The 25,963-nt window shown below is 57.4% G+C and overlaps 1 protein-coding gene across 1 annotated transcript; it reads left to right on the top strand.

The window, feature by feature from the left end:
* The first annotated feature begins 10,432 nt into the window (after positions 1-10,432).
* Positions 10,433-25,672, top strand: CPNE7 (copine 7). Its single transcript, XM_041771452.1, has 15 exons — positions 10,433-10,676; positions 12,517-12,699; positions 15,258-15,332; positions 15,487-15,561; positions 16,241-16,324; positions 16,676-16,765; positions 16,861-16,959; positions 17,512-17,598; positions 17,918-17,977; positions 18,881-19,014; positions 19,902-19,956; positions 20,485-20,536; positions 20,609-20,742; positions 24,181-24,417; positions 25,010-25,672. Exons 1-15 carry the CDS (start codon positions 10,503-10,505, stop codon positions 25,193-25,195), a joined length of 1,725 nt encoding a protein of 574 aa, XP_041627386.1. The 5' UTR covers positions 10,433-10,502; the 3' UTR covers positions 25,196-25,672.
* Positions 25,673-25,963: the final 291 nt, after the last annotated feature.

Genomic DNA, 25,963 nt, shown 5'->3' with positions numbered 1-25,963 from the left:
AACCAAAGCCGGAGTAGGTTTTCATCTAATAGATGATTTGAAAGGCTCTTCATTTCTTGTACATCCAAAGCGAACAGTTGATGAGCTGCTTACTTCCATGCTCTTGTGTGAGGGTCAGCGGAGGTGGAGCTTTGAGTTGAGGAGCCTAGGCTCTGTCCCTGACAGTCCTGTGCAGAGGGAATGAACTGGTGCTGCATCTGGATCGTTAGTGGTGGCCATCCTGCCTGGTTTGTGTTGAGAAACCTGGTGAGCTCGACTAAGCTGGACATGGGCTGGGAAGCCCATACCTCTGGGGCAGTGGCCCCTGTGCTCCAGCCTTGGAGTGAAGGGAAGAAACACGGGGGGCCCTTAGATGTTGCTTCACCTTCGTTCTACGCCTTCTGGCATTGTGCCACCAGGACAAAAGGCCTCTGCAGGTGTGCGGAGCATCAGGAACAGGCCAGGCACCTGCTGTTGGTGAGTGCGAGTGTGCTGGAGAAAGGCGGGGTGGGGGACCCCTGTTTTAGGACCCTGTTCATTGGGTTGTCCCGTGGTGGTGGCAGCTGTGCTAGATCACCTTGACTAGTCTGATCCCCTGAGTTCCTTCCACTCAGCTCAGCACCCTGGGTGTTTGGGAAGCAAGATGGGCCTGCACCCAGCAGGTGAACTGGATGTGCCATCTGATGAAGCCAGGTAGGAAGTAGGCCTGATCCCATGCACCTGGGCCATGAGCCACACTAGAGACAGATTGAGAGTGAACTCCACACCTGGTAGGGATGCAGGTACCCTAGGTGCTTGGAGCCGTCCCCCGCCCTGCCAGCATTGCTCTGTGTGTGTGGCAGCTCCGTGGCAGCACCACCAGGAGGAGGCGTTCCTTTGCCCACTGGCCATTTCTCGTTAATATCAAGCACATGTGGATGCTTTAGGGTGAGACTGTAGTACAGAATGCATAAGTTTTGTCCCCAGGAAATTTGCAGTAAAGCAGGTGCTGGATGGGTCCCCTCCCCCCCTCCATGAGCTCTGTTAATTGTCTTCAGTAGGCCTAATGTTTGAATAAACCAGATGTCTAATTTAAAAAAAGAAAAAAGGCCCTAGGATTCGGGCTCCTGGAAGATTTCCCCTTGAGTCTGGGCAGAACCGTTTCTGGGAAGGTGGCTCCTGACCCCGCCATGTGTCTCCTGAGGCGGCAGAAACTTGCTGCCAGCCTTGAGGGAGCAGCCACTTGTAAGGGATACAGCAGTGAGAGAATGGGCCCCTATGCCATCTGGGTGAGGAGCTGAGTTCCTAGGCGGCCTCTGAGAAGCCCCTGAGCAGGGAGCCCAGCTGTGGTCTGCTTTGATTGGGAGTATGGTTTTAGCACTACTGTACAGTGACTGAAAAATGAATACAGGCCCTGATCCCTTTATCCCTGTGTGCCCCTGGATGGAAGTCTATTAACAGGCGTGGGCTTCCTATGTGGAGAAGCAGGCAGGATCTGACACACAGGTGGTTCCACTTGTTAGCACCATATTCTGGGTTACAGGTGCCTTCTGGGGCCAGATTCCCAAAGTGGGTACGTGGGTGTTGCCAGCAATGCCCTCAGCAGCCAGCAGGGGTGCTCGGGCTTGCGCTGCCCACAAGATGGCCCATGGGGCACATTTCTCTGTTAAAATAGCTACAATTGTATTTTTTTTTTAATTTTTTATTTATTTATGATAGTCACAGAGAGAGAAAGAGAGAGGCAGAGACATAGGCAGAGGGAGAAGCAGGCTCCATGCACGGGGAGCCCGATGTGGGATTCGATCCCAGGTCTCCAGGATCGTGCCCTGGGCCAAAGGCAGGCGCCAAACCACTGCGCCACCCAGGGATCCCCCAATTGTATTTTTTAAAGGAAGAATTAACATTAATTTCCACTTGCTTGAAACCGTTGTAATTTAAAGGAAAACTTCAATTGTTTGACATTATTTAGGCTTTTTCCGACTTAACCTCAGTTGGAGCCAGAGAGAAGGTACAGGTCCGTGTAAAGGGCTAAGGGCTCTTTTCTTGTGTCTCACGTTTGTATTTTCATTTGTAGGTAGTTGTACCCATCGTGTTTTCTCCTATGGTTTCTAGGTATTCACTTAGTTACATTTTTTCTTTCCTTTTTTACTTTTTTAAAAGATTTTATTTATTCATGACAGAGAGAGAGCCAGAGACACAGAGGGAGAGAAGCAGGCTCCATGCAAGGAGCCTGATGTGGGACTCGATCCTGGGTGTCCAGGATCACACCCCAGGCCGAAGGTGGTGCCAAACCGCTGGGCCAGCAGGGCTGCCCATTTTTTATTTTTTTCTAAGTTAGAAAAGTCCTCTTTGTTTAAAATGGAGAAGAGAGAAAAGCATAAACAGAAGAGAAAGTTGTCCCTTTCCACCTCCACCCACCCTCCACACCCCTAGAATGACTTCTGCCCACAATGGGTTACATAAAGTTATGTTCTCATATAGATACCTGGGTCTTGGGGTGGCTGGGTGATGCTGTCAATGAATCTCAGTGTTTGGTTTTGTTTTGGTTTTGGGCTTTTTTGTGTGTGTGGTTTTTTTGTTTTTTGTTTTTTTTTAATCTCAGGGTTGTGAGATCGAGCCCTGCATCAGACTTGGGATTCTCTCTCCCTCTGCCCCCCCTATATGTGCTCTTGTGCTCTTACTCTAAGTAAATAAATCTTTATATATGTTTTTAAAGATTTTTATTTATTCATGAGAAGAGACACACAGAGAGAGAGAGGCAGAGATACAGGCAGAGGGAGAAGCAGGCTCCATGCAGGGAGCCCGATGTGGGACTCGATCCTGGCCCTGAGCTAAAGGCAGATGCTCAACTGCTGAGCCACCCAGGGATCCCCTTCTAAGTAAATAAATCTTTAAAAAACAAATGAAACATCGGGGTATTTTGTTTTGTGTTGTTTTTTGGGGGAGCCTTTTGTTCTTATGAAAGCAAATGGAGGTGCACGAGGCAGACTCAGAAGAGTATGTGATTTTTTAAAGATTTTATTTAGTTGAGAGGGTGAACGAGAGAAAGAACACAAGCAAAGGGAGAAGCAGACTGCCCGCTTAGTAGGGAGCTCAACACCAGGCTTGGTTCCAGGGTCCCGAGATCATGACCAGAACCGCCGGCAGACGCTTTACTGACTGAGCCACCCAGGTGCCCCTGGAATGCTCTGTTTAAACTTGTATTTTTTTATTTGTTTAGAAGCTAAGGCTATCATCTCATATTTGTTGGCAAATTATCTTTTTTTTTTTTTGTTAAAGATCTTATTTATTCATGAGAGACACACAGAGAGGCAGAGACACAGGCAGAGGGAGAAGCAGGCTCCATGCAGGGAGCCTGATGCGGGACTCGATCCCGGCCCAGAGCCAAAGGCAGACACTCAACCGCTGAGCCACCCAGGCGTCCCCAAATTATCTTTTTTTTTTTTTGGTTCATCTGTCACGTCCATTTTTCTATTGTGATTTTTGTCATTTTCTTGAATTGCACCAGCTCTTTGCATATTAAGGAAATTTGCCTGTTGTCATATGTTGACAGATTTTTTTCCAGTTTATTCTTTTCCTTTTGAGTCTTGTTTATATCTTTTTAAAAATCTTTTTTGAAAAGTAGTCTCTGCACCCAACATAGGGCTCGAACTCATGACCTGGTGATTGATGAAGAGTCAGATGCTCTGCCAACTGAGACAGCCAGGCTCCCTGAGCCTTGCTTGTATCTTGAGCATGTGGGCTGGAGCTGAAATGTGCTCTCTTTTAAGAGACAATGTGGCGTAGTAGGAAGACCACTGCTTGGCCCCTGTAGTGGACATTAATTATTCTTTTGACTCTGGCATCAGAATTCACATTGTGAATTTTTTTTTTAGTCTTGGGAGAAGCAGAACTCCATGCTTTTGTAGGAGCTGAAGGCACCTTACTCTCTGTTCCACTTCCTGTAGCAGGCCGGGTCTCCTTAGTGCCGCAGCCTCAGCATCTGCTCCATGGGCGTAGGCATCATCCCCACCAGTTCCAGGGCTTTCCCAGTGTTTGGTCATTTGTGGCTCCATCAGCCACAATCAGTCTTCAGTTGCTCAGACTGACCAGACATATGAGCATGCTGGCCCAGGTTTGGCTCTGGGCTGCCTGGCACCGACCAAGGGACTTTCAACAAGCAGCAAGTGCCAACCAAGTAGGGGGAACTACAGAGGGGGGAGGGTGTTAGGCCCCAAAGGTAGCAGAGCCTGATGATGGGGCAGACAGATGGGCAGCACGCCAGGGGAGGCAGAAGGTGACATGAAGGGCGAACATTCCCTCAAGTATATCTAGCTCCTACTGTGCACCAGGCATGATCCCTGGCTGCAGGGCAAAGCCAGCCATAGCACAGCCCTGCCTTCACAGGGCTTTCATTCAAGAAGGTCCCAGATACAGGCTCTGGCGGACCCCTCATCCCCTGCTGTAGTGTCCTGCACACATGTCTGCCTCATGGGGCTCTTGGGAGGGGACATCAATAATGAAAATAAGGGGGGTGCCTCAGGTCTCTGGGTGAAAGTCTGCCTTGGGCTCAGGTCAGGATCCTGGGGTCCTGGGATGGAGTCGCACTTTGGGATCCCTGCTCAGCATGGTGGAGGGGAGGTTCTGCTTCTCCCTCTGACTGCCCTTCCCCCAGTTCATTCTCTCTCTCCCTCTCTCTCTCTCTCAAATAAAGTATAAAAAAAGAAAGGGGCCAGGCACAGAATCCCTTGCCAGCAGTGCCTGCCAGCAGTGCCAGCAGCTCCTCTCTCTTCCCTAAGTGTGTCTTCTCCATGTGGTTCTAGGACAGGGTAGAGCAGGGGGTACAGAGTACCTATTGAACACCTACTGCATGCTAGGCCCTGGAGGTGCCCTTAGGTAAACTAGAACCAGAACACAGCAGATTCAAAGCCCATGGGATGGGGAATGGCTGATGGGGGCAGGGAGCGAGTGCTGGCTAGACAGCCATAGAGGGCCCAGCCCAGGGCTGCCAGCAAGGACCAGCTCCCTGTTGGCAGGCTACAGGAGCACTGTCTGGCCGTCCAGGCCCTGGAGAAGGGCCATGGGCATTGGAAGAGTGGACTGGCCTTCCAGAGTCTCAGACCCACTGTCCTGGGAGTGGAGGCCCCTATGCCTCCACCCACCTCCTCGGGGCTGTCCCTCCAGAGTGCTGAGGTCCACTGGGGTCTGGCCCTTCTGAAGGACCTGGTCACAGGCACTCGACTGCTGCCAGGGGGCCACGTGGGGCAGCAAGTAGGTGTGTGTGAGACCCGGCTCCCTAGTACTCAGCTGCAGGGCTGTGGTTGGCCCCTCCTTTCCATGCCTGTTTTCACTGTTGCAGGGGGACCCCAGATTCCAGAGTGTTGGGGGACAGATAGAAGGCAGCTGAGCACCTGGTTAGTCCTGCCCTGCTGAAAAGTTCCCCAGAACTGGGTCAGTGATGAAAGGGACAGGATACAGAGGCAGTGTCAAAGCACCGTCCAGGTGGCCCTTACCAAGAATATCATCAAAAGCCCCCGGATCAGTCAGGTGGGAAGAAAACCAGGACGTCCATCAGTTGGAGACATCAGCCCCGTGGACCCTGCTCCCACCCTGACCCACACTGCCGTCACTGCCTCAGGGACCTGCGGGCAGCTGCGTCCTCATGGCCCCCTGCTCCTACTCTGGCCCCATGGTCCCTGACTGCTGACCTCATGTCCTGGTCAAATGCTGCCCCTGACATGTGCTTGCTTCTACTTGGACAGAGCGAAGGACATCAGGCTGAAGTTAGGTCACACAGACATTAGATTGCCATGGCTCCTTCTGGGTTCTCCATCTCCCAACATCCTCCCGTGCCTTCAGCTCCCCAGTTCTGGGGAAGCAGGACAAGCGCTGAGCACAGAAGGTCTCCTGGGTCTGGGAAACTCAGGAGGGGGACAGTTGGTTCTGGACAGCACCTGGACTGTGGCCCTGGGCAGGTGTCCTGGCCACATCGGACTGATGGCAAAGGGGCTCAGGTGGCCCTGCCCACAGCAAGTGCTCTGTGCCCTCCGAGTTGGCTGTGACTTTTCAGGGGATGAGGCAATAGCAAAGCCACTGAGACACACTGGGGGTCAGGACGGGCCCAGGAACGCTTGAGTTCTGCGTTCTGAGTGCAGGAGTGGCATCTAAGAATCCTAGCTCTGTTCCCACTGTGTGACCTCAGGCAAGCCATCACCCTCTCTGAGCTGTGGTCACCTCGTTGACATCACCTGCCTGGCAGGGACTCCGGCAGCCAGGGACTGAACAGGAGATGGCACCAAGGTAAGGGCCATGGTGCCGTTGGAGGTCAGGGCTCCTTGAGCATGAACATGCTAGTGCTCACGCATGTCTGCCTGTGTGTCCACATCCTGTGTGTGTCTTTGGGGGGTGTGTGTAGAAATGTCCCACCAACCCTGCCTCAGGTCCAGCTCTCAATGCTGAAATAAGGAGTGGCCCAAGATCCAAGGCCTAGCCAGGACCGCAGGCCTCTGTGCTTCACCAGTCAGGGTGGCCCTTCTAGGTGTGACTATCTGATTTCTGAAGCAAGATAAATGCCAAATCTTACAGGAAAACAATCGAGAAGGTTGCAGATGTTCTGAGATGAAATTTTTCATCTTTTTCTTGGGAGGAAAGAAATAAAAGAGGAAGGTAGGTTTGCAACCAGCTTATAAAAGGAAACTCTAGCCAGACATATGGAACATGTTCCCTTCCTGAAAATCCTGTTGACACCACCTGCCCCAGCCCTGCTCCTACAGTGTCAACCTCCTGGCTTGCTGGGAGGTGAACTGCATCCTCGGTTCCGATGAGGAGCAAGACCAAGGGGTGGGGTGTGTGGCAGGTGGACCCTCTCCACCTCTGAGGCCCACACACGGTGACTTGCCCTGGGCCTGTAGCATGTCACTCATGCACAGGCCTTGCCTCACTTTCCAGGTAGGGGACAAAGGTGCAGAGTGGTTCTGGAAGTTACTTGAGGCCAGTGCTGTGAGGCTAGAGCCCAGGAGCTCCCGGAGGGATGCTGGAGGCTGGTGGAGCTCCCCGTGGCTGGAAACACTAGCTGTTTGAAGCAAGACTGCCTCCTTGTTGCTCTAAAAATTCACGATTTGGAAGCATCGCAAGAGACACATGGGAGTTAGTTTGACACATTAGGAATGGTTGGTTCGGTCAGCTTGTCCCTCAGGTGACCTGGGCTGGCAGGTTCAGGGTAAACAGCTGCAGGGGTGAAGCAGTGGGTGTGGGGTGCCCCTCACTGATGGCAAGACCAGGCCATGTCAAACATCTTAAAGGAACAGCTAGTGAGTATTTCAGGCCTCCTAGTCATGTGGGCTCCGTGTCCCAGCTCACTGAGCTCTGCCCTCGGGGCAAAACCAACTGCAGACGATATGTGAGGGACATGATGGATGGCCAGGTGTGTTCCAATTAAACTTTATTTACAAAACAGGCAGCTGCCAGACTTGGGGCCTGGAGGGCTGAAGCTCCCTGGCACCCCACTGTAGGCCTACTTTTATTGAGGTAGAAAGTCAGTGTGCTTGGGCTTCTGAGCACCAGGACACCCCAGATAGGGCTCCCGGCAGCAAACATTGGTTCCTCACGGTCCAGGAGGTTGCACGCCGAGGACGAGGGTGCCTGCAGGAACCTCTCCCTACCCTGCTGTGGCATCCTCAGGTGGAAGGGGCACGGGAGCTCTGGGGGCTCTCCTGGGTCAGGGCAATGATTCCACAGTGCGGGGCAGGATCTCCACATGTGGACTGGAGAGGGCACAAGTATTCCATCGTCGGCATGAAAGAAGGCCATAAAGGCTTGCTCATGACACAAGAAAGCAAGTGGTTACACAGCGCAAAGACTTTGTACCCCCTGCTCGTCCCGCAAACGCGTCCTGAGCAGGTGCCAGGGGCCAGATGCCAGGCACAGCCCTGTGGCAGCAGACACGGCTGGGATGGGCCGCCTAATGAACAAGCTGTGGCTCAGATGCTGGAGGCAATGGTGGAGAAGGCTCACGAACAGATGCTCACAGAAACGGGGATAGAAGGCCACCTACCCGCACAGCAGCCATGTCTGTGGCTGGGCGCTAGAACTTTCCTGCCCACGGGCCCCTCCACATTGTGTGACTCCAACAAGGGTCTGTTCTCTTCTTTGCCGAACAATAATAACAAAATGATGAGCGAGGGTCTCGTTCCCGAGGCTGGCCACGGGAGCCACCCCCCACCCCCCGCCCCACTCATCAATCCCAGGACCCATGTGGGCTAGCAGCGAGCAGATGGCTCTACCACCCTGCTGCCTGTTCTGGGGACTTGGGAAGGCCACACAGGCCTAGGCATCACAGACCAGGGTTACAGGGAATCTGCTTTTCTGCGGTTCCTTGCCATGCACGCCGTCTGCCCTGGATCACACTGCAGAGGCAGCCACATCCTGGGAGTCTCCAACTGGAGACCCAGTGGGTCCGTGAAAAATCTCTGGACCTCAGATACTTGAACTCCCAAACTCTGAATTCTCTTTCCTCTCTCTCTGTCAGCAGAAATGTTGCCTGTTACTTCCTGTGGAGTCGCGTGTGTAGGGACTGCACCCACACCTGTGAGCCATGTGCCCTAGGGCAAGTCACTGAGTTTCGGGGTGTGCCTTTTCCTCATCTGTGAAATGGGGCTGTTGTGAGCATCACGTGGCATCACACCCTGCAATCAGCATGCAGTGTGCACAGCGGTGGCAGATCATTTGCATCTGTTGCAGTGGTCAAGCCTGGAAGTTGAGCCTGGGGGAGCCAGTCGTCTGGGAAAAGCCTCCCGAGGAGACCAAGGAGCCTTGCTGTGTGGGGCCGGGTGCCCAGCTGAGCCCAGATCCTTGCCCTTATTCCGCACCCTTATCCCCATGGAAGTTCACAGAGGCCAAGGAGCCTCTCCCAGGGTGCAGTTGGGGCAGGTGTCCTGGAGAAGCGGGTGCTGGGAGGCCTGGGGCCCTGTAAGCCCGGGAGCCACCACCACAAGCCACATGCATGGCAGGGAGGCTCAACCCTTTGACCCCTCTCAGTTCTGGGAGGCTGGGGCTGGGATTGATGCAGGGCTAGAGGGCCCACAGGAGCTCCAGACTGGTCCCAACAGAGCAGCTAGCCCTGGTCAGCTGTTTTCCACAGCTGTGTGCACCTGGGCCACCTTCTGAGGAGTGTCACAGAGGCTGGAGGAAGCAGAATAAGGGGCCGCCGACTGGCCTCACATCCCTCTGTGTCTCACTGTCCCTTGCCTCTGGAGCCAGATGCCTGGACCGTGAGCCCCTGCGCTGGAGTCCAGCTTACTCAGCCAGGCGGCAAGGATTTTCCTTCTGCAAACTGGGCACCTGGTCTGTGCCTTCCAGATGTGCCGGGGGTGCAATCCCGCCATCTCACCGCCAGGGATGCTGTCCGCTCACGGGGACTCCCTGGCGGAGGCAGCCTGACCCATCCTGAAGCATACCTGACGGGTCCTTATTGGGCCCTCTGACCCCATAATCTTCTGTGGTCCTGGAGGCCAAGGCTGAGCCCTGATCAGCCCGAGGACACAGAACCTAGCACACCAGAGATCCAGTCTCTGCTCCCCTCGTCCTCAGGCCCTCCCTGAGCTCTCTTCTTGTCCCCTGCCCCCTATGGCTTCTGGCCAGGTCTGTGCCCTATTTTTAGGAAAAAATTGGCAAAGAGAATGGGTTGGGAGGCAGTTTCTGCATCTGTTAACACCTCCTCTTCTGCAGAGCTTCCGTCAGGTGTTCCAGGGCAGAGTAGAGTGTTCCCCCCCTCCATGGAGCCCAGGGCTGCTCCCATCTGGCTGCAGGGCAGAGGTGTGGGTGGCAGGGTCCCCATGCACTGCCAGGTTGGGTTCTGACACCCAGGGCAGCGAGGAGCTATCCCTGCTCTTGGACTACAAGTTCTGGGGAAGCGGGGACCTGTCCCTTCATTTCCAGTGCCAGCCTGGGGTGGGGGCGCCCAGCACACATTAGGTGCCTGTGAAATGCCTGTTGATTAAAATGCTGCATCACCATGTGCCCTCTACATGGGGTCCAAGATGTGGGGAGGAGCACGGGGATGTGGTGCTGAACTAGGGGTCCAGCTGCCCCCCCTCACCTCACCAAGGGGCCTGGAAGTTCTGGACCCTTACTGCCAGGCCCTGAGACAGCCAGGAGAGGACGCTGCCCCCACGGCCCGTGGGAGTGCACCCAGTCTGGAGGGCGCCAAACCTCTGGGCTCTGGCCTCCCAGGAGGGAGCTTGAACCCTGGGAGCCCCAGGGGGACGCGGGAGCAGAGCTGGCTCAGGCCTCCGGCAGACCCCTCCCTGCCCCTGCATGATTCCCCCTCCTCTACCCTCCCCCCATCGCCCCTTCCCCGTCCCCTCCTCGGTCCCCCTCCCCGGCCACCCTTCTGCATTCCCCGCGTGGTGGCGGCCGCGGGAGCCACGTGTGTCGGCGCCCGGCGGGCGTGCAGGGAAGCGCGGCCACGCCTGGCCCGGCCATCATTCCCGAGCGGCGGCGGTGCCGACGGGAGCGGCCCCTCGGTGGTGTGCCCAGCCGGGTCCCCGAGCGCTGGCGCCGGGAGCATGAGCTCGAGCTGGGAGCGTGGGGTGGCGGCGCCCCCCGGAGTGCTGCCCGCGCCCTGCGCCTCCAAGGTGGAGCTGCGGCTGAGCTGCCGGCACCTGCTGGACCGCGACCCGCTCACCAAGTCCGACCCCAGCGTGGTGCTGCTGCTACAGTCCCAGGGCCAGTGGGTGCAGGTAGGGGGGCGACGAGGACCCCCAGACTGAGGTGGGTAGGGTGCAGGGCAGGCTCAAGGCTGGGGTGACCAAGTCTAGAGAATCCGTGTCCAGAAAGGGGGGTGTCCAGAGCCCCAGGGAGAGAGAGGGAGCACCAGAGTGGGGGAGCAAGAAGGGTCCCACATGGGGGTTCGATGCCCGCGTGAGGCACCCAGCTTGACCGTGCTCGCAAGAGCGCAGAAGGGAGTGGGGGGTGCAGGAGAGAGTGGTGTGGCCGAGGGGAATGCAGGGCTGGCCTGACCTGGGGGTCCCCCGCTGGCCTGCCAAGTCCTCATCCAGAGGGCAGAGGCACCCAGACCTGAGATCCCGGGCAGGGAGCAGGAAGGGGCTGGTGGGGCTGCGGGGGGAGTGGGAAGCGGCTGAGTGAGGCTGGCGCGCTGGAGGAGCTAGAGATTTGGCCCCAACCCCCCTGGAGGGCTCCCAGCCTGTCGCCTGCTCTTCTGCTGTGGCACTGGGAGTCCCCAGCAAGCCCAGAGTGACTGGGCTGGGCTGGGTCAGCTCCACGGACCTGTTTCTCCCTTTGACACCCTCTGGTCCGGGGAGGGGGCGGTCACTGGGGTGCCTGTGTGGCCTGCTGCCCCTTGTCACCCCCGGTCCAACCCTCCTTGTGGACCAGTTGGGTGACAGCTCAGAGGGCTGTGCATCGGCAAAGCACTTTGTCTCCTGTGAGATGTGTGCTTCACCTCGCAAGACCAAGAAACGCCTGGTGTGGGCCAGTGAGGTTAGGGTTGGGGCCATGGTGGCATTGAGGGGTCCCTCCCCACGCTCTGGCAGGCCCCCTGGCTTTTGTGTCAGTGCAGGGTTCTGGGTGGGGCAGTGGAGGGGGGGGACAACTCCCCCTGCACCATGTTCTCTGCTGGGGACCCGGGTTGGGGTGTTGGGCAGGACAAGGGGGAGGCAGACACGTTGGCCCCGACCTTTGTGGGGCAGTCTTGGCAGCCCCAATCTCCAGCTTCCTCAGCCTGGCTCTGCTCCCCCAGGTTGTGACCTCATGCTGTTCCTTGTGGTCTCTTGACCTCCAGCCTCCTGGGGCTGCCGAACCCTGTTGGTCATGGACCGCAGAGGCAAAGGGGACACTGCAGCCCAGTGTCTGCGTGGTGGTGGGGACACTGGGAGGATCTGGAGCAGGGCTCTCTGTACCGTAAGCCTCCATTAGCTTCTGCTGCTTGGCCTGAGCTCTGTCTGGTGCAGATGTCCCTCGGGGGGGAACAGACCCTCCATCTGAGGATGTGGGGTTTGTGGACTTTGGAGGGTGGCAGACCTGCCTGCCCAGGCTGGACTGTGCTTTAGGGGCACGGGGAGGCCTATGTTGGAGGAAGAGCTGAACCCAGGAGGAATCTGGACCCCTACCCAGTCTCCCTGCCTGTCTGGCTGCGGGGAGATCTCCACTTGGCTTTGCCCAGCCCAGAATTCTGACCTGGCTTGGACTGCTTCTGCACAGGACCCTGCCGTTCTCCAAGCCTCCCCAGTTGTGATGGGGATAGAGCGGGCTGTTCTGGGCATGACAAGAGAAGCTGCAGCCTATGGCTAGCCTGGGCTGTGGGCCTTTCTCTCCAGGGGGGCAGGTGCCCAAGGCTCCTGGAAGCCTCCAGCAGCAGGAGGGAGCTAGAATCCTGAGGCCTGGATGTGGATTGGTGGGGAGGCGGGGGCCTTCCCAGGGTGCGGCCTGGAGCAAGCCTTCCAGGAGCACCTGAGGGCAGTTGCATGGACTCTGTGGGCCAGAGGTGGGGGCACAGGGCCCTGAGGAGCACCAGTGTGGAAGCTGCTGTCCCATGGGCCTCTCACCCTGGGCTGCTTGCAGGTGGACAGAACAGAAGTGGTCCGGAGCAGCCTGCACCCCGTGTTCTCCAAGGTCTTCACACTTGACTACTACTTTGAGGAGGCACAGAAGCTGCGTTTCGAGGTATATGACACCCATGGACCCACCAACCTCGGCTGTCAGGATGATGACTTCCTCGGGGGCATGGAGTGTACCTTGGGGCAGGTGGGCATCTGGTCCCCTGGGGAGGGAGGGGTCAGGAGAGCACCCCTGGGCTAACGCTGAGTGCTGGCATGATGGCCTGGGTGGCGTGGGGATGGCCTGATGGAGAAGTGCCTCAGAGGTCCCTCTGGGACGAGCATCCTGCTCTGTCTCCATAGTGATTTCTCTTTAAAATTTCCTATTAGTTTTAAAAAGATGTGATTTTGAATGGGGTAGTGCATTCATATAATTCAGCGTTTGGAGAGTATGAAAGGCATGTCATGGAATGTCTACCTCTGGCCTTTTCCTGGACTTTGTGTTCTCATGTGATGAAATGAGTGTATATTTTTTTCTCCGTGTATATATTTTAAAACACAAACTACATACACTGTTCTGCAACTTGCTTTCTTCACTTTCATGACATAAGAGAGCCGTTCCACCTTGGCACATAGAGGTGTCCTTGCTTCCCCTGCGGCAGACTGACCAGCCCATCCCAGGCTGCGGTCCTCAGGTGATGTCCTGTCCATTAGCTCTTCCATTCGCAGCATAGCAAGAGCGCTTGCCCACTGCCACCCAGACAGCCCAGTGCCAGGTGGTGTGCTGAGTGTTCACGCTGCGTATTTCCCTCCCAGCATGTCAGGGGAGGGCTTCTTATTTACTGAGACATAATTTACTTACAGTAGAACGTGTAGACCTTAAGGGTGGAGGTTGATGAGTTTAGGTACCTGTCTACCTGACCATCTCCCGGCTCACACAGAACATTTTATCACCCCATATAGCCCCTCCTCTCCAGCCAATTCCTGCTAGTTTCGCCTGTTCTAGAAGTTCCTGTTCACGAATCACACAGTGTGTTCTCATTTGTGTCCGGTTTCTCTTACCCGACATGATGTCTGCATGACTCATCCCCATTGCCGTCTGGTTTGGAGCTGGTGGAGGGTGGATCCCTCTGTCATCCCCATTTTACAGATGACAGCACTGAGATTAAGTAGGGGGCACAGCGCAGAGCAGGATTCCACCCAGGTGGCTTCCTACCTGCCCATCTCGAGTCTGGAAGGATAGCATGCACCACGGAAACACGTGTAGACACACATGGAGAAATGCACAGACACACATGTATTGACCTGCATGCACAGACCCACATGTACACATGGGCGCAAGTCCCTGGCGTGTGTAGATACATGGACACCTACAGAAACACGTATGGGCACATACATGTCGAGGTAGGCATGGAAACTTTAGACAATGAAAAGTTCCATCAATAAGCGTGCTCTAAGCTGCTCACCAGGCCTGCGTGGCCATCAGGGGAACTGTGGACAGAGCTCGAGGTATGGACACTGGCTGCCAATCCCCATCGTGTGACATTGAGAAGTCCCTCACCTCTGCCTGAACCTCCAAGCATCAGCCACCTCAGTGGATGGTTCTGGGGATCGAGAGAAGAAAGCACCTATCGACCATACCTGGTTCACAAACCAGCTACCCCATTTGTCCTGATAGGAGAGCCCCAGAAATGGAGCCTATGGGTGGGGGAACCCAGGGAGGCTTGGGCCATAGCCTCCCTCCCTCACACTCACACCCTGCAGAGAGCTTTCCCACACCTGGGCTGTCTGTCTGGACACCAGGGAATGTTCCCATGTGCTTGGACTCTGTCAGCGAGGCAGCCCCTGCTGGGTGTGTGGGTTGGGAATGTCCTGTCTGCTGTGTGGACTTGGCTTCCTCTCATGGTCACCCCAGCTCCAGGAGCTGGGAGGAGGTGGGGCTAGGTGAGTGCTTATGAGCATCAGTGTTGCTGTCTCCATGGTAATAGTGTGTGTCTTCCTTGGCCAGCAGCGGGGGGTGTCCCCCTATGAAGGCATTGAGCCTCTGGTAGTGTGAGGGACTGTCATCATCCATCTCTTCTATAGACCAGGTGCCCCCCACCTCAGTCCTGCCCTCTAGTGAACAAGGGCCACTGGCTGCACACAGCTTCTCTGTGTCAACTCATGGGCCTCAGTTAGGGGTTTGTGGCCAGATGAGGGCAGCATCCCTGTGGGGCCAGGCAGGGGGTGGGTGGGGGAACGGGATGGGAGGCACAGGGAGGGTGCAGCACCCGTGCGTATAGGGAATGATGGTCTGTAGGCTGCATGGCCCGGTGGACAGCTGTGGGCGGGTGACTCCAGTCTTGTCTCAACCCCTCTGCCTCTGGCAGCACCTCCCGGGAGTCCAGGTTAGGGCCCAGAACCGCTGGCTTCACGCTGGCAGGCGCTGCTTGAGGCACCTGGCTGCCCTGGGGCTAGGCCGGGGCTGCCCTGGGCTGTTGAGGGACCTGGCCGCATGTTCGCTCCTGCCTGGCTGTGGCACTGCTCTGCCTCCCGCCCGGGGCGTCACTTCCTCTCTGACCCTGTTACTTCTCCTGACACGTGGGGCAGGCAGCTCCAGGAGGCTGTGGAACTGAGCGCACTGGACAGGGAGAGGCCATGGGGGGTTCCTAGGTTCTAGGTCCTAGGTCCTAGGTCTGGAGGAGCCAGGCTGCCCAGGGTGACTGAGGGCAGGGGCGGGGTCCCTAGGGACAGGGGCTGACCCTCCCTGACGGTTGTCACTCCCAGATCGTGGCCCAGAAGAAGATGACCCGGGCGCTGCTGCTCAAGTTTGGCAGGAACGCCGGCAAGTCCACCATCACGGTGAGGCCACCTGCCCTCCTGCCCAGCCCCTCCGCCCTGCGGACCCCCGCCCCTTCCTCCATGCATCCTGGAGGACAGAGGGGCTGCCTTCGGGCATCCAGGTGCCTCCCCTGGGCCCGGCCTGCGGAGCTCGGAGCCGTGGCTTCCCCTCCAGGTGATAGCCGAGGACATCTCCGGGAACAACGGCTACGTGGAGCTCTCCTTCAGGGCCCAGAAGCTGGATGATAAGGTGAGGGCAGTGTCTGCAGGGTGGGGATGGGGGGAAGGTGCTGACAGTGACAGTGACAGCAGCCCTTCCCCTGCTGGAGCCTTCCACTCTGAGGCCGCAGACAGGACTGGCTGCAGGGAGACAAGTGATAGGCTGAGTGAGAAGCGCATGGAGCCATGTGCCCCAGGCAGGCTGCTCCTGTCACTGCTGCTCCTGTCACTGTCCTCTGCCATGACCCGTGTGCTGGGCCCCTTCCTGAAACACCTGTTGATGGTCATGCTCCCTATGGCAGAGGTGCTTGCGGCCGCATTTTATGATGGGGACATGTGCTCAGGGAGGTGGCCATCCAGACAGCGGAGGACCTGACTCTGAGCCTGGTTCTGTGGCTCCTCACATGGGGTGGGGACACAGAGAGCAGGGATCTGACCCCCTGGCCAGGGGGATGGAAGCCTGGGAAGTCGGCAAGTGGTGCTAGCTGAGGGCATGCAGACACAGCTGGAGAGAGGGTAGGCCTGGGGATGCAAGTTACAAGGGTACTAGGGAGCCAGTGAAGTCTCTAGAGGGGAGGGCAGGGCCTTGCATCAGTCTAAGAGGCTCTTGCCCTCATTTCATAACTAAGGAGATAGAGGCTGAACCCAGCAGAGCTGGGCGGGCTGCTCCCACTCCACTTAGCTAAACATGGCCTCTGCTCCTCCTACAGGACCTCTTCAGCAAGTCGGACCCCTTCCTGGAGCTGTACCGCGTCAACGATGACCAGAGTGAACAGCTGGTGTACCGCACAGAGGTGAGGGTTCCCTGCCTAGCGCCTGACATTTCCCACAGGGCTTTGGGGACAGGAATGAGAAGACAGGGAAAGGATCCATCTCCCTTTCCACAGGATCCAGCAGCCCTGGTGCCCTGCGTCCACCCGCTAGAACCCACCACTGTGTTCTGTTGTCCCTGACTGCAGGTGACACTCAGGGAGAGCACTGAGAAACTGTTTCCTTTTCAGATGCATTAATCTGAATAAACAAAAAAGCTATTTAAAGAAAGAGGGTCCAAGTGGTCCAGGAATGGGGCGGAAGCCTGGTCCTGCCTGGAGCCCAAGCCAGCACTCCCCCACCCCCTATTACTCCCCTCTACTCCTGGCCCCCAGGTAGTGAAGAATAACCTCAGCCCTGCGTGGGAGCCTTTCAAGGTCACCCTGAGCAGTCTGTGCAGCGGCCAAGAGACACGGCCTCTGAAGGTGGGGCAGCATGGGGGGCCGGTGGGGGCGGGGATGGGGACTCCAGGTGGGGGTCCCAGAGGGGCAGGCGGGCTGAGGGGGCCTGGGCTCCCCAGTGCCTCGTCTGGGATTACGACTCCCGTGGAAAGCACGACTTCATCGGGGAGTTCTCCACCACCTATGAGGAGATGCAGAAAGCTTTCGGGGAGGACCAGGTGAGCTGGGGCCCCTCTCCCCCCTCCCCCGAAAACAGGGTGGAAACGGGGTGAAAGCCTAGCTCTGGCCCTTCTGCAAAGGGTTCCCTGGGAGGAGCCACAAGGAGGCAGGTAGGGCACCTGCCGGAGCAGGATTTGCTCTGGAAACTCTTACTACTGGGAAAACCCAAAGAAGATAGGTGGTGACCACGCCTGCCAGGGGCCAGAGCAGGGACAGTAGTCCACTTGGTACAGCAGCAGAAATGCAGTTCAGGGCTGGGGGTTTTGGGTTTTGTTTTTTTTAAAGATTTTATAGATTTATTTGAGAGAGGGGGAGATAAAGCAGGAGCAGGAGGAGGGGCAGGGGGAGAGGGAGAGGCAGGCTCCCCTCCCCACTGAGCAGGGCTCCATCCCAGGACCCCGGGATCACGACCTGAGCTGAAGGCAGACGCTTCACCGACGGAGCCCCCCAGGTGCCCCTGGGCTGGGGTTTGAGGCCTCCCTGCCCCTTTGGGGTGGGTGTTGGGCCCTGGCACTCTGGGGTGGGGGTGTCTGCCTATCCCTGCCCCCCAGGCCCAGTGGGACTGCGTGAACGCCAAATACAAGCAGAAGAAGCGTCATTACAAGAACTCCGGGGTGGTCATCCTGGCAGATCTGAAGGTGAGCTGCGCCCCCTGCCTGCAGACACCCCATGCACCCTCAGTGGGCTTGGGGCTGGCTCCCACGGAAACTGCCCCTCCCTGCAAGTCTCCCCATTGTCAGACGGACCCTCAAAGGCCTCCCATCCCAGAGGTCCAGTGGTCCCCAGTAATGGGGAGGGAGGTGGGAGGGATGGAGGAGAGGAGGTGTCAGAGAAGGGAAGTGGGGGGGTGCTGGGGGTCGGGTGACCCTGGGGGGAGGGCAGCTCCCTGGGGCTCCAGCCTCAGTGCCTGGGTGTGGGGTGCCCCGGGTGGGCCCTGCTGACGCCCCTGCCTGGAAGTTCTACAGGGTTTACTCTTTCCTGGACTACATCATGGGCGGCTGTCAGATCCACTTCACAGTGAGTGCACAGGACCCTGCTCCCCGCCCTGCCGGCAGAACCTGGGGCCCCTCCCCAACCTGGATGGGGTGGACAAGCATAAATGGGTAGAGTAGGCACTTCTGCAGGGTCTGGAGGTCCTGCACACCCCCTGCCCAGGCTCTGGGTTCTTCAGGGGGCGACTCTTCCGATGCAGATGAAACAGGCACAGAGGGTCTCCCTCGGGAAGGGATATAGCCAGGACAGACACAGTCACAGAAACCCAGGTGAGGAGAGAACAGAGTGGCCCCTGTTGCTGCCAGGGACAGCACCAGAAGCCACAGGACCCTGCTGGTGTGGGCCTGGCCTGGAGCTAGAGAGCCTGGTGTCCCTGCCTGTGTGTCACCTCTTTGCTCATTCATGGACGCATGGGGTCATGTCATTCCCCTGAGCAGCAGCCACCATGGTCTGAGGGAAGTGGCCCAGCAGGGGAAGTCCTCGGGGACCCCAGCCCAGAGCTTGAATTCTCAGACCCTGCCTGGGCAGTGTGACCGCAGAGACGGGATGGGCCTGGTCATGGCCTTGCGTCCCTTCCGGCCACCCCTGCCCCGGGTCCAGGACACTGCTGGATGAGCCCAGGGCTCAGTGTGATGGCACTGTGGGCCATGGGCTGGCGTTCCCTGGAGAGGTGCTTGTTTCTGCCTGAGGATACAGGCTTCAGGGTCGTTGATCAGCACTGACGGATGCCCACTGTCCCCAGGTTCCCCTCTGTCCTCCACCCCAGCAGAGCTGGGCCCTCAGAAGGCCCTGGAACTGCTCTCGTTTGCACCCCTTGGCAAGCAGCTCCCCACAGCTCATTCCCCTACTTGCCGAAGGGGGTTCTGGGTGCCTAGTCCAGCCCAGGTGAGAGAGGGGCCCCCAGCTCATGAGCCGGGGTCTCTGCAGGTGGCCATCGACTTCACAGCCTCCAATGGTGACCCCCGCAACAGCTGCTCCCTGCACTATATCAACCCCTTCCAACCCAACGAGTACCTGCAGGCCCTGGTGGCCGTGGGAGAGATCTGCCAGGACTATGACAGGTGGGGCCTGTCCCTCAGTCCCCAACCTGCCCTCCACCCTCTGCCTTGCCCTGCCCCCCTGACCTGCCCTGTCCCCCTGACCCATCCCGTCCACCTGACCCACCTTTCCCCTCTGACTCTCCCTGTCCCCCCTGACCCATCCTGTGCCCCCCACCTGCCCTGTCTCCCTCCATCTTCCCTGTCTCTCCTGACCTGCTCTGTACCCCCCACCCTTCTTGTCCCCCCCACCTGCCTCTCCCCTTCCCCTTCCTGCCTCCCTGGTCTCCAGCACAGGCTTCGGCCCAGGGGGTGGGCACCATGACTATCCACCGACCAGAGGAACCTGCCCAAGGATGGCTGGCAGTGCCTGGGCCACAGTGGGTGGGGCTCATTCCATGGGCTGGACCCTGGTGTCCTTGTGTGGCTCCTCCCCATGGGTAGTCCATCCCCTGAGGTGAAACATGAGGCAGAACCCCCATGTGCTAGGGTGGGGCTGCCCCTCACGTGTTCTCCTTCACACAAACATGGGGGGCAGTCCGTGGCCCACTTTACAGTTGGGTAAACTAAGATCATGGTGAGAGGGTGGGTGGCAGAGAGCTGAGGTACCAAAGGCAGGAGGCCGGTCCTTCCCAGGGTCAGGCTGTGGTCCCAGAGCACAGGCTTGGAGAAGGAGGAGGCAGCTCTCCCCACCACTGGAGGCCGTTGTCTTCTTCGTGCACTGCCTAAGTGTCCCCCATGTGGTGTGAAGTGGGACTGGGCGCCCAGGAAAGTGTCAGGGTGGGCCTGGTCACACAGGGGTGGAATCGAGCCCCACTCTCTTGGTCCTGGTGGATACCTCCCCAAAGCACCCCCGTCCCTACCCCCGGGAAATCAGGGACCCCTGTGTGATGGGGCCACCTCTCTTCCAGCGACAAGAGATTTTCTGCTTTGGGGTTTGGAGCTCGAATCCCTCCCAAGTATGAGGTAGGAGAGCCTGGGGAGTGGGACCCCAGCCCCTTGTACCTGCTGGGGCCTCCAGGGCCACGCAGCTTCTCCCCAGCAGAGGCTGTCCTGGGTCCTGGGACCCCTTGGCTGCTGGGAACTGGTTCCTATGTAACGGGCAGTGGGCAGGTTGCAGGGACTCTGTGCTTCCTGCCAGAGAGGCTGACCTTGCTCACCTAGCACTAGTGGCCCTGGAGAGCTGAAAAAAAACTGTGTCCCTGTCAGGAGAAGGGGAAGGAGTCTGGAATCTTCCAGTTGCAAAGAGCAGTTCAACTGGCTCAAGCGGAAAAACATAGTGGCAGGAGGGATCTGTTGGTTTAGTGCTACTCAGAAACCTCAGGCCTGCAGGGGCTGAGGGACAGGTCAGCCTGCCCCCTGTTCCAGGCGACTCCCTCCATGAGACTCTGTCCACACGGGGGCTCTAGGGGCTGCAAGCCTACCTACCTCAGTAGGTATGGGGTGGGCGTCCTGGAGGGGTAGCCTAGCTGAAGCCCCTCTGTACCCACCCAGGTGTCCCACGACTTTGCCATCAACTTCAATCCCGAAGATGATGAGTGTGAAGGTAGGGGCCTGAGGTGGGCCTGGAGGGGTGGGGTAGTGAACCCACACCCAGCTCACGCTCCTTCCCCCACAGGAATCCAGGGTGTGGTGGAAGCCTACCAGAACTGCCTGCCCAGGGTACAGCTCTATGGCCCCACCAATGTGGCTCCCATCATCTCCAAGGTGGCCCGCATGGCAGCGGCCGAGGAGCACACTGGGGAGGCCTCCGTAGGTACCTGGGGCAGGTGGTGCAGTGGGAGCCGGTGTACCAGAAGGTGGTGTGTGCCGCTGGGGGACCAGGACATAGGGGCCGTGGTGTGTGGGCTGGGGCAGGGAGGTCAGGGAGGCTGAGGGTGCAGAGCTGGGGAGCCCTGGGGATGCAGGAGGGCCCTGAAGCCTCCTCCCCTCTTCTCCCTCCTGGTCCCTCCCTCTCTTCATGTGTGTTTGTTACTACATTACTTCCTTCTGAACCATTTGAGAGTTGGAGCTGGCCTCCTGACACTCCTCTTGCCACAGCGGGGACATTCTGTGCACAAGCACAGCTCTGCTTTCAAGCCCAGGGCCTTGAAGGACTCCCCTTCTTATCTCACCCTTCCCATGTGTCCGTGTTTGCCCGTGGCCCTGGATCTGCCTGGGGTCCTGGGCTCTTGACCCGCACTGTCCCTCAGCCTTACTCTGTCCTTGTGACTTGCCATTGACCAGACACCAGCCAACCATCCTCCCATGGCTTGAACTGGCTCTCACCCCGTGTTGGGGCTGCCATACATCCTCACTTTCTCTCCCAGGCCCAGAAGCTCAGAATCCGAGGGTTGCAGCCTCCTGCCCTGTGACCTTTAATGCTTTGCTGTGTATTTCCTGATTTCTGTGTGTTCTCTTATATAATCATAGTACAAATACCAATTTCAGGAAATTTAATTTATTTTTATTATTTTTTAAATATTTTATTTATTTATTCATGAGAGGCAGAGAGAGAGAGGCAGAGACACAAGCAGAGAGAGAGAAAAGCAGGCTCCATGCAGGGAGCCTGATGTGGGACTTGATCCCAGGTCTCCAGGATCAGGCCCTGGGCTAAAGGCAGCGCTAAACCACTGAGTCCCCCGGGCTGCCCCAGGAAATTTAATTTAGATAGAATACTTTGATCTATAGGATATATTCCAATATCATTACCTTCCCAGTAATAACGCCATAGCACTATTTAAAACAATTTTTTAAAAAGATTTTATTTATTCATGACAGACACAGAGAGAAAGGCAGAGACACAGGCAGAGGGAGAAGCAGGCTCCACACAGAGTCTGATGTGAGACTAGATCCCTGGACTCCGGGATCATGACCTGAGCCAAAGGCAGATCCTCAACCACTGAGCCACCAGGTGCCCCAATTCTGTAGCACTTTTATTTCTGGCACAGGATCCAGTCAGGATCAGAAATAGCAGGCACCTTCCCATATGACTTTGAAGCAAGTCCCAGACACATAACCATCTCTGAATATCACCGTAAGACTCTAGAAGAGGTGAAATCAAGCCCCAGCACCATGAGCACACCTGAAAGACCACAGTAACTCTGAGGCATTTAAATATGAATATGAAATATTTAGGTAGCATGCACCTGTCCAGCTGATGGTCCTTACGGGCAGAACTGGGGTAAATGGCCCCCAATGCCGCAGGGGGACCTGGGCTGTGTGTCCTGTCGGGTCTCCTGGTCTGGAGTTGGCTGACCCTGCCCTTCAGTGGCATTCAGCGCCCTCTGGTCTGATTCCTGTAAACAGGGGCCAACTTCCCAGGAGGTGGTGGGCGTGTCCCCGGGTCCCTCTCAGTCCTTCCTGCCTCCTGGAGCCTCTGTCTTAACTAAGACACTTTGGGGGAGGTTTTTGTGGGTTGTCCAATAACATCTGGAGCAGCGTTGGTACTGTGGGGAGGTGCTGGGTGACCTGGGACCCACTACCCGTCTCTCTCCGTCCTGAGGGGAAGCAGTGTGACTCCCTGGGAGTGGACCACAGTCCCCTGCTCCCTGACCCTGGGAGGCCTATGCTCTGTCTAGGAGCCCAGTGTTTGAATATTGGGCACAGCTCCGGGCTGTGAGGTGTCCGTGGCACTGGAACCAGTCTGGGTGGCAGGAGGAGGTCCAAGAGCTGGGCTAGGTCCAGCCAGGGGTCCCCAGACTGGTCAGTCCTCCTGTGGGTCTGGGGCTCAAGGGGGAGGTGGGGTTGGGGTGGCAGGGGCCTCTTGACAGAGGTGACCCTGCTGGACTGCCCCTGGCTCCTTGCCCTCAGATGCTGTTGCAGTGCTGGTGCCCACTGGGCCAGGGGCTTCTTTTTTCTCCTCTTTGTTTTCTCTTGTCCAGATTTTCAGTACTGATTTTTAGTAGTTCTGTTTTTATGAGGGGGTTGCTTGCTTTGTTTTGTAAAGATTTTATTTTTTAAGTACTCTACACCCAGTGTGGGGCTTAGACTCACAACCCTGAGATCAAGAGTTGCATGCCCCATCGACCAAACCAGCCACCCAAGGTGTTTTGAGAGAGAGAGAGAGAGAGAATGCAGTGGGGGGTGGGCAGAGGAAGAGAGAAAATCTTTTTTTTTTAAGAGAGAGAATCTTTAGCAGATTCCACTCTAACTGCGGAGCCCAACATGGGGCTGAATCTCAGGTCATGGCCTGAGTCAAAATCAAGAGTGTTTTTTCTTTTTAAGATTTTATTTATTTATTCATGAGAGACAGAGAGAGAGGCAGAGACACAGGCAGAGGGAGAAGCAGACTCCATGCAGGGAGCCCGACGTGGGACTCCATCCCGGGTCTCTAGGATCACGCCCTGGGCCGAAGGCGACGCCAAACCACTGAGCCACCCGGGTGCCCAAAATCAAGAGTTAGATGCTTAACCAACTGAGCCCCAAACTCGTTGTTTTTTTTTTAAGATTTTATTTATTTATTTATTTATTTATTTAAATTTATTTATTTATTCATAAGAGACACAAAGAGACAGGCAGAGACATAGGCAGAGGGAGAAGCAGGCTCCAAAGGGGAGCCCTATGCAGGACTCAATCCCAGGACCCCAGGATCATACCCTGAGCCGAAGGCAGACAACCTCTGAGCCACCCAGGTGCCCCTGTTCTTTTTTTTTTTTTTCAACAAAGGAAATGGACTCTTATTTGAAACAAGTCCCAATGTGTCTTTGTGCTGATGTCCTGAGCACTTGACCAGGCTGGACCAGAGTGTGTCCTCTCTAAATGGTTCCTTGGATCCCAGGGTCCCTTTGGGGTATGGGAGGCCATGTCCACCAAGAGCCCACAGGTTCGTCCTCTGGCCTCAGACCTGGCTTCGGACCCAGGCTCCACCAGCATCAGCCTGTCCATCTCTAAGAGGCAGAGACGGGACAGGTTGGGAGACGGAAGCTCGGCACGCAGCACAGAGTGTGCCACAGTACATGAGCTCCTGATGTATCACGGTTGTGATATATTACACTTTAACACACTTTAACAAAACACAATTTCAGAAAAGCCTGAAAACCACCAGCTAGAGATGTCTGCAGTGGGTCCCAGGCTGTCTGGGGGAGGGGAGCTGGTTGGGGCCTGGAGGCTGCCTGGGGGGTGGGTACAGCCCTGAAGGGCCCCCAGGCAGCCCCTAAGGGCCCGAGGAAGGGGTGGCGTCCCGTGCACACTCTCTCCCTGTTCCCCCAGCAATACTACATTCTGCTGGTCCTGACCGACGGAGTGGTGACCGACATGGCTGATACGCGGGAGGCCATCGTGCGCGCCTCCCACCTGCCCATGTCCATCATCATCGTGGGGGTGGGCAATGCTGACTTCACGGATATGCAGACCCTGGACGGGGACGATGGTGTCCTGCGCTCCCCCCGGGGCGAGCCAGCGCTCCGTGACATCGTGCAGTTTGTGCCCTTCCGGGAGCTCAAGAGTGTGAGTGCTGGGGAAGTGGGGGTCGAGGGCCTGCCACTCGGGCTCCCAGGCAGGAGCAGGACTGCAGCTGCTTTCCAGCATCTACACACCCGCCCATTTTGAAAATATCGAACCTACTCACAGGAGAGAAGGCAGCTGGTGGGCTCCCCGGAGGCTCCCCAGAGGCAATTTCAGACCCTCTGTGAGACACACAAAGGACGTTCATGGCCTGTGGACATACTCACGGGGCTTTATGGGGCCGGGGGAGGGGGCAACCCACCTCCTTCCTGCCTTAGGCTTGCCCTGGGTGCCCGAGGGGTGGCACGACAATCACGTGGGTGCAGGTGCCACTTGGGACAGTGCCTGGAGCCCAGCGAGGCCCCCACCCCATGCCCACAGGTGTGGGGCACTGCAGCCTCGTGTTCTTAGGTCCATATCCCTTACAAAGTCTCACCTGGCCACCAGGAGACTTGCTGGTCAGCTGAGGGACAGGTTCCAGCTCTGCTAGGTGGTGGTGACCGCAGCTCCAGGGATGAGGCTGGGATGCAATCACCTGGGGGGCAAGAGGGTCGAGAGAGCCCCCAGCTGTAACCATGTTGTCCCCACTCTGCAGGCATCCCCAGCAGCGCTGGCCAAGTGTGTGCTGGCCGAGGTGCCCAGGCAGGTGGTGGAGTACTACAGCCACAAGGAGCTACCTCCAAGAGGCATCAGCACCCACACCCACGAGGCCTGCCCCCAGAGGCTGGGGCAGCCGGGAGTGCAGCCAGTCTCTGTGTCCAGCACCCTGGAGGTCCCTTAGACACCCCATCTTCCAGAGTCCTCCTGTGCCCACCCGGACCCACCTCTGACCCCCTGTGACCCTGTTGCTTGGGCTGGCCTCCGGGACCCCCGAGGCTGAAGGTTGGACAGATCCAGGCCTGGGGATCCCTGAAACAGGAGCTGAAGGTGTGGGGGTGTCACGATGGCCCCCATGCCTGGCTCTGCTTCAGCCAGGTGGTGTAGAATGGTGGAGTGGGGAGGCCTGGCAGCTCAGCCCCCAAAACTAGGGGAAGCTTTCGGCGTGGGGGATTCCTGCTTTGCACCTGATCTTCACTGAGGAGGGTCCTGCATTCCAGTTATGGAGGAAACCCTGAGATGCCCCCAGATGCCCTCACCCCTGGTCAAGATCCCTCTGTGCCCCCTGCCTTCCTCCCCAGGTCTCTGCTCCCTCCAACCTCAGCACCCAGGCCTGTGGAGTCTACAGGTGGGGCTGAAGCAGAATAAAGTGTCATCTCCATCCTCAAAGCAGTTTGAGCCTTTACTGTGCCCACACTGGCCTCCCCACCCCTGCAGCACAGGACTGCACCCTCTGGAGGGCTGGAGAAGGCAAGCCTGCCCCTTCCCATCCCCCACACTGGGACATGGAGCCTCTTAGCCTCAGGCCCTCAGGGTCCATCCTGGACTGAAGGAAGGATCCTCTCAGGAATGTAAGGGTGCCAGGTGGCAGTGCTCCATGGAAGGAAAAGCCAGAGGGTGCCGTGGCTGCCCCCACCCTGAGTGGCCTCCCCTTGGCCTTCTGTGACCCGCT

This window comes from Vulpes lagopus, chromosome 10 (assembly GCF_018345385.1).
Source record: "Vulpes lagopus strain Blue_001 chromosome 10, ASM1834538v1, whole genome shotgun sequence".
Lineage (NCBI taxonomy): Eukaryota > Metazoa > Chordata > Mammalia > Carnivora > Canidae > Vulpes > Vulpes lagopus.
Note: the sequence above shows the minus strand (reverse complement) of the source record. Positions and strands in the feature narration are given on the sequence as shown.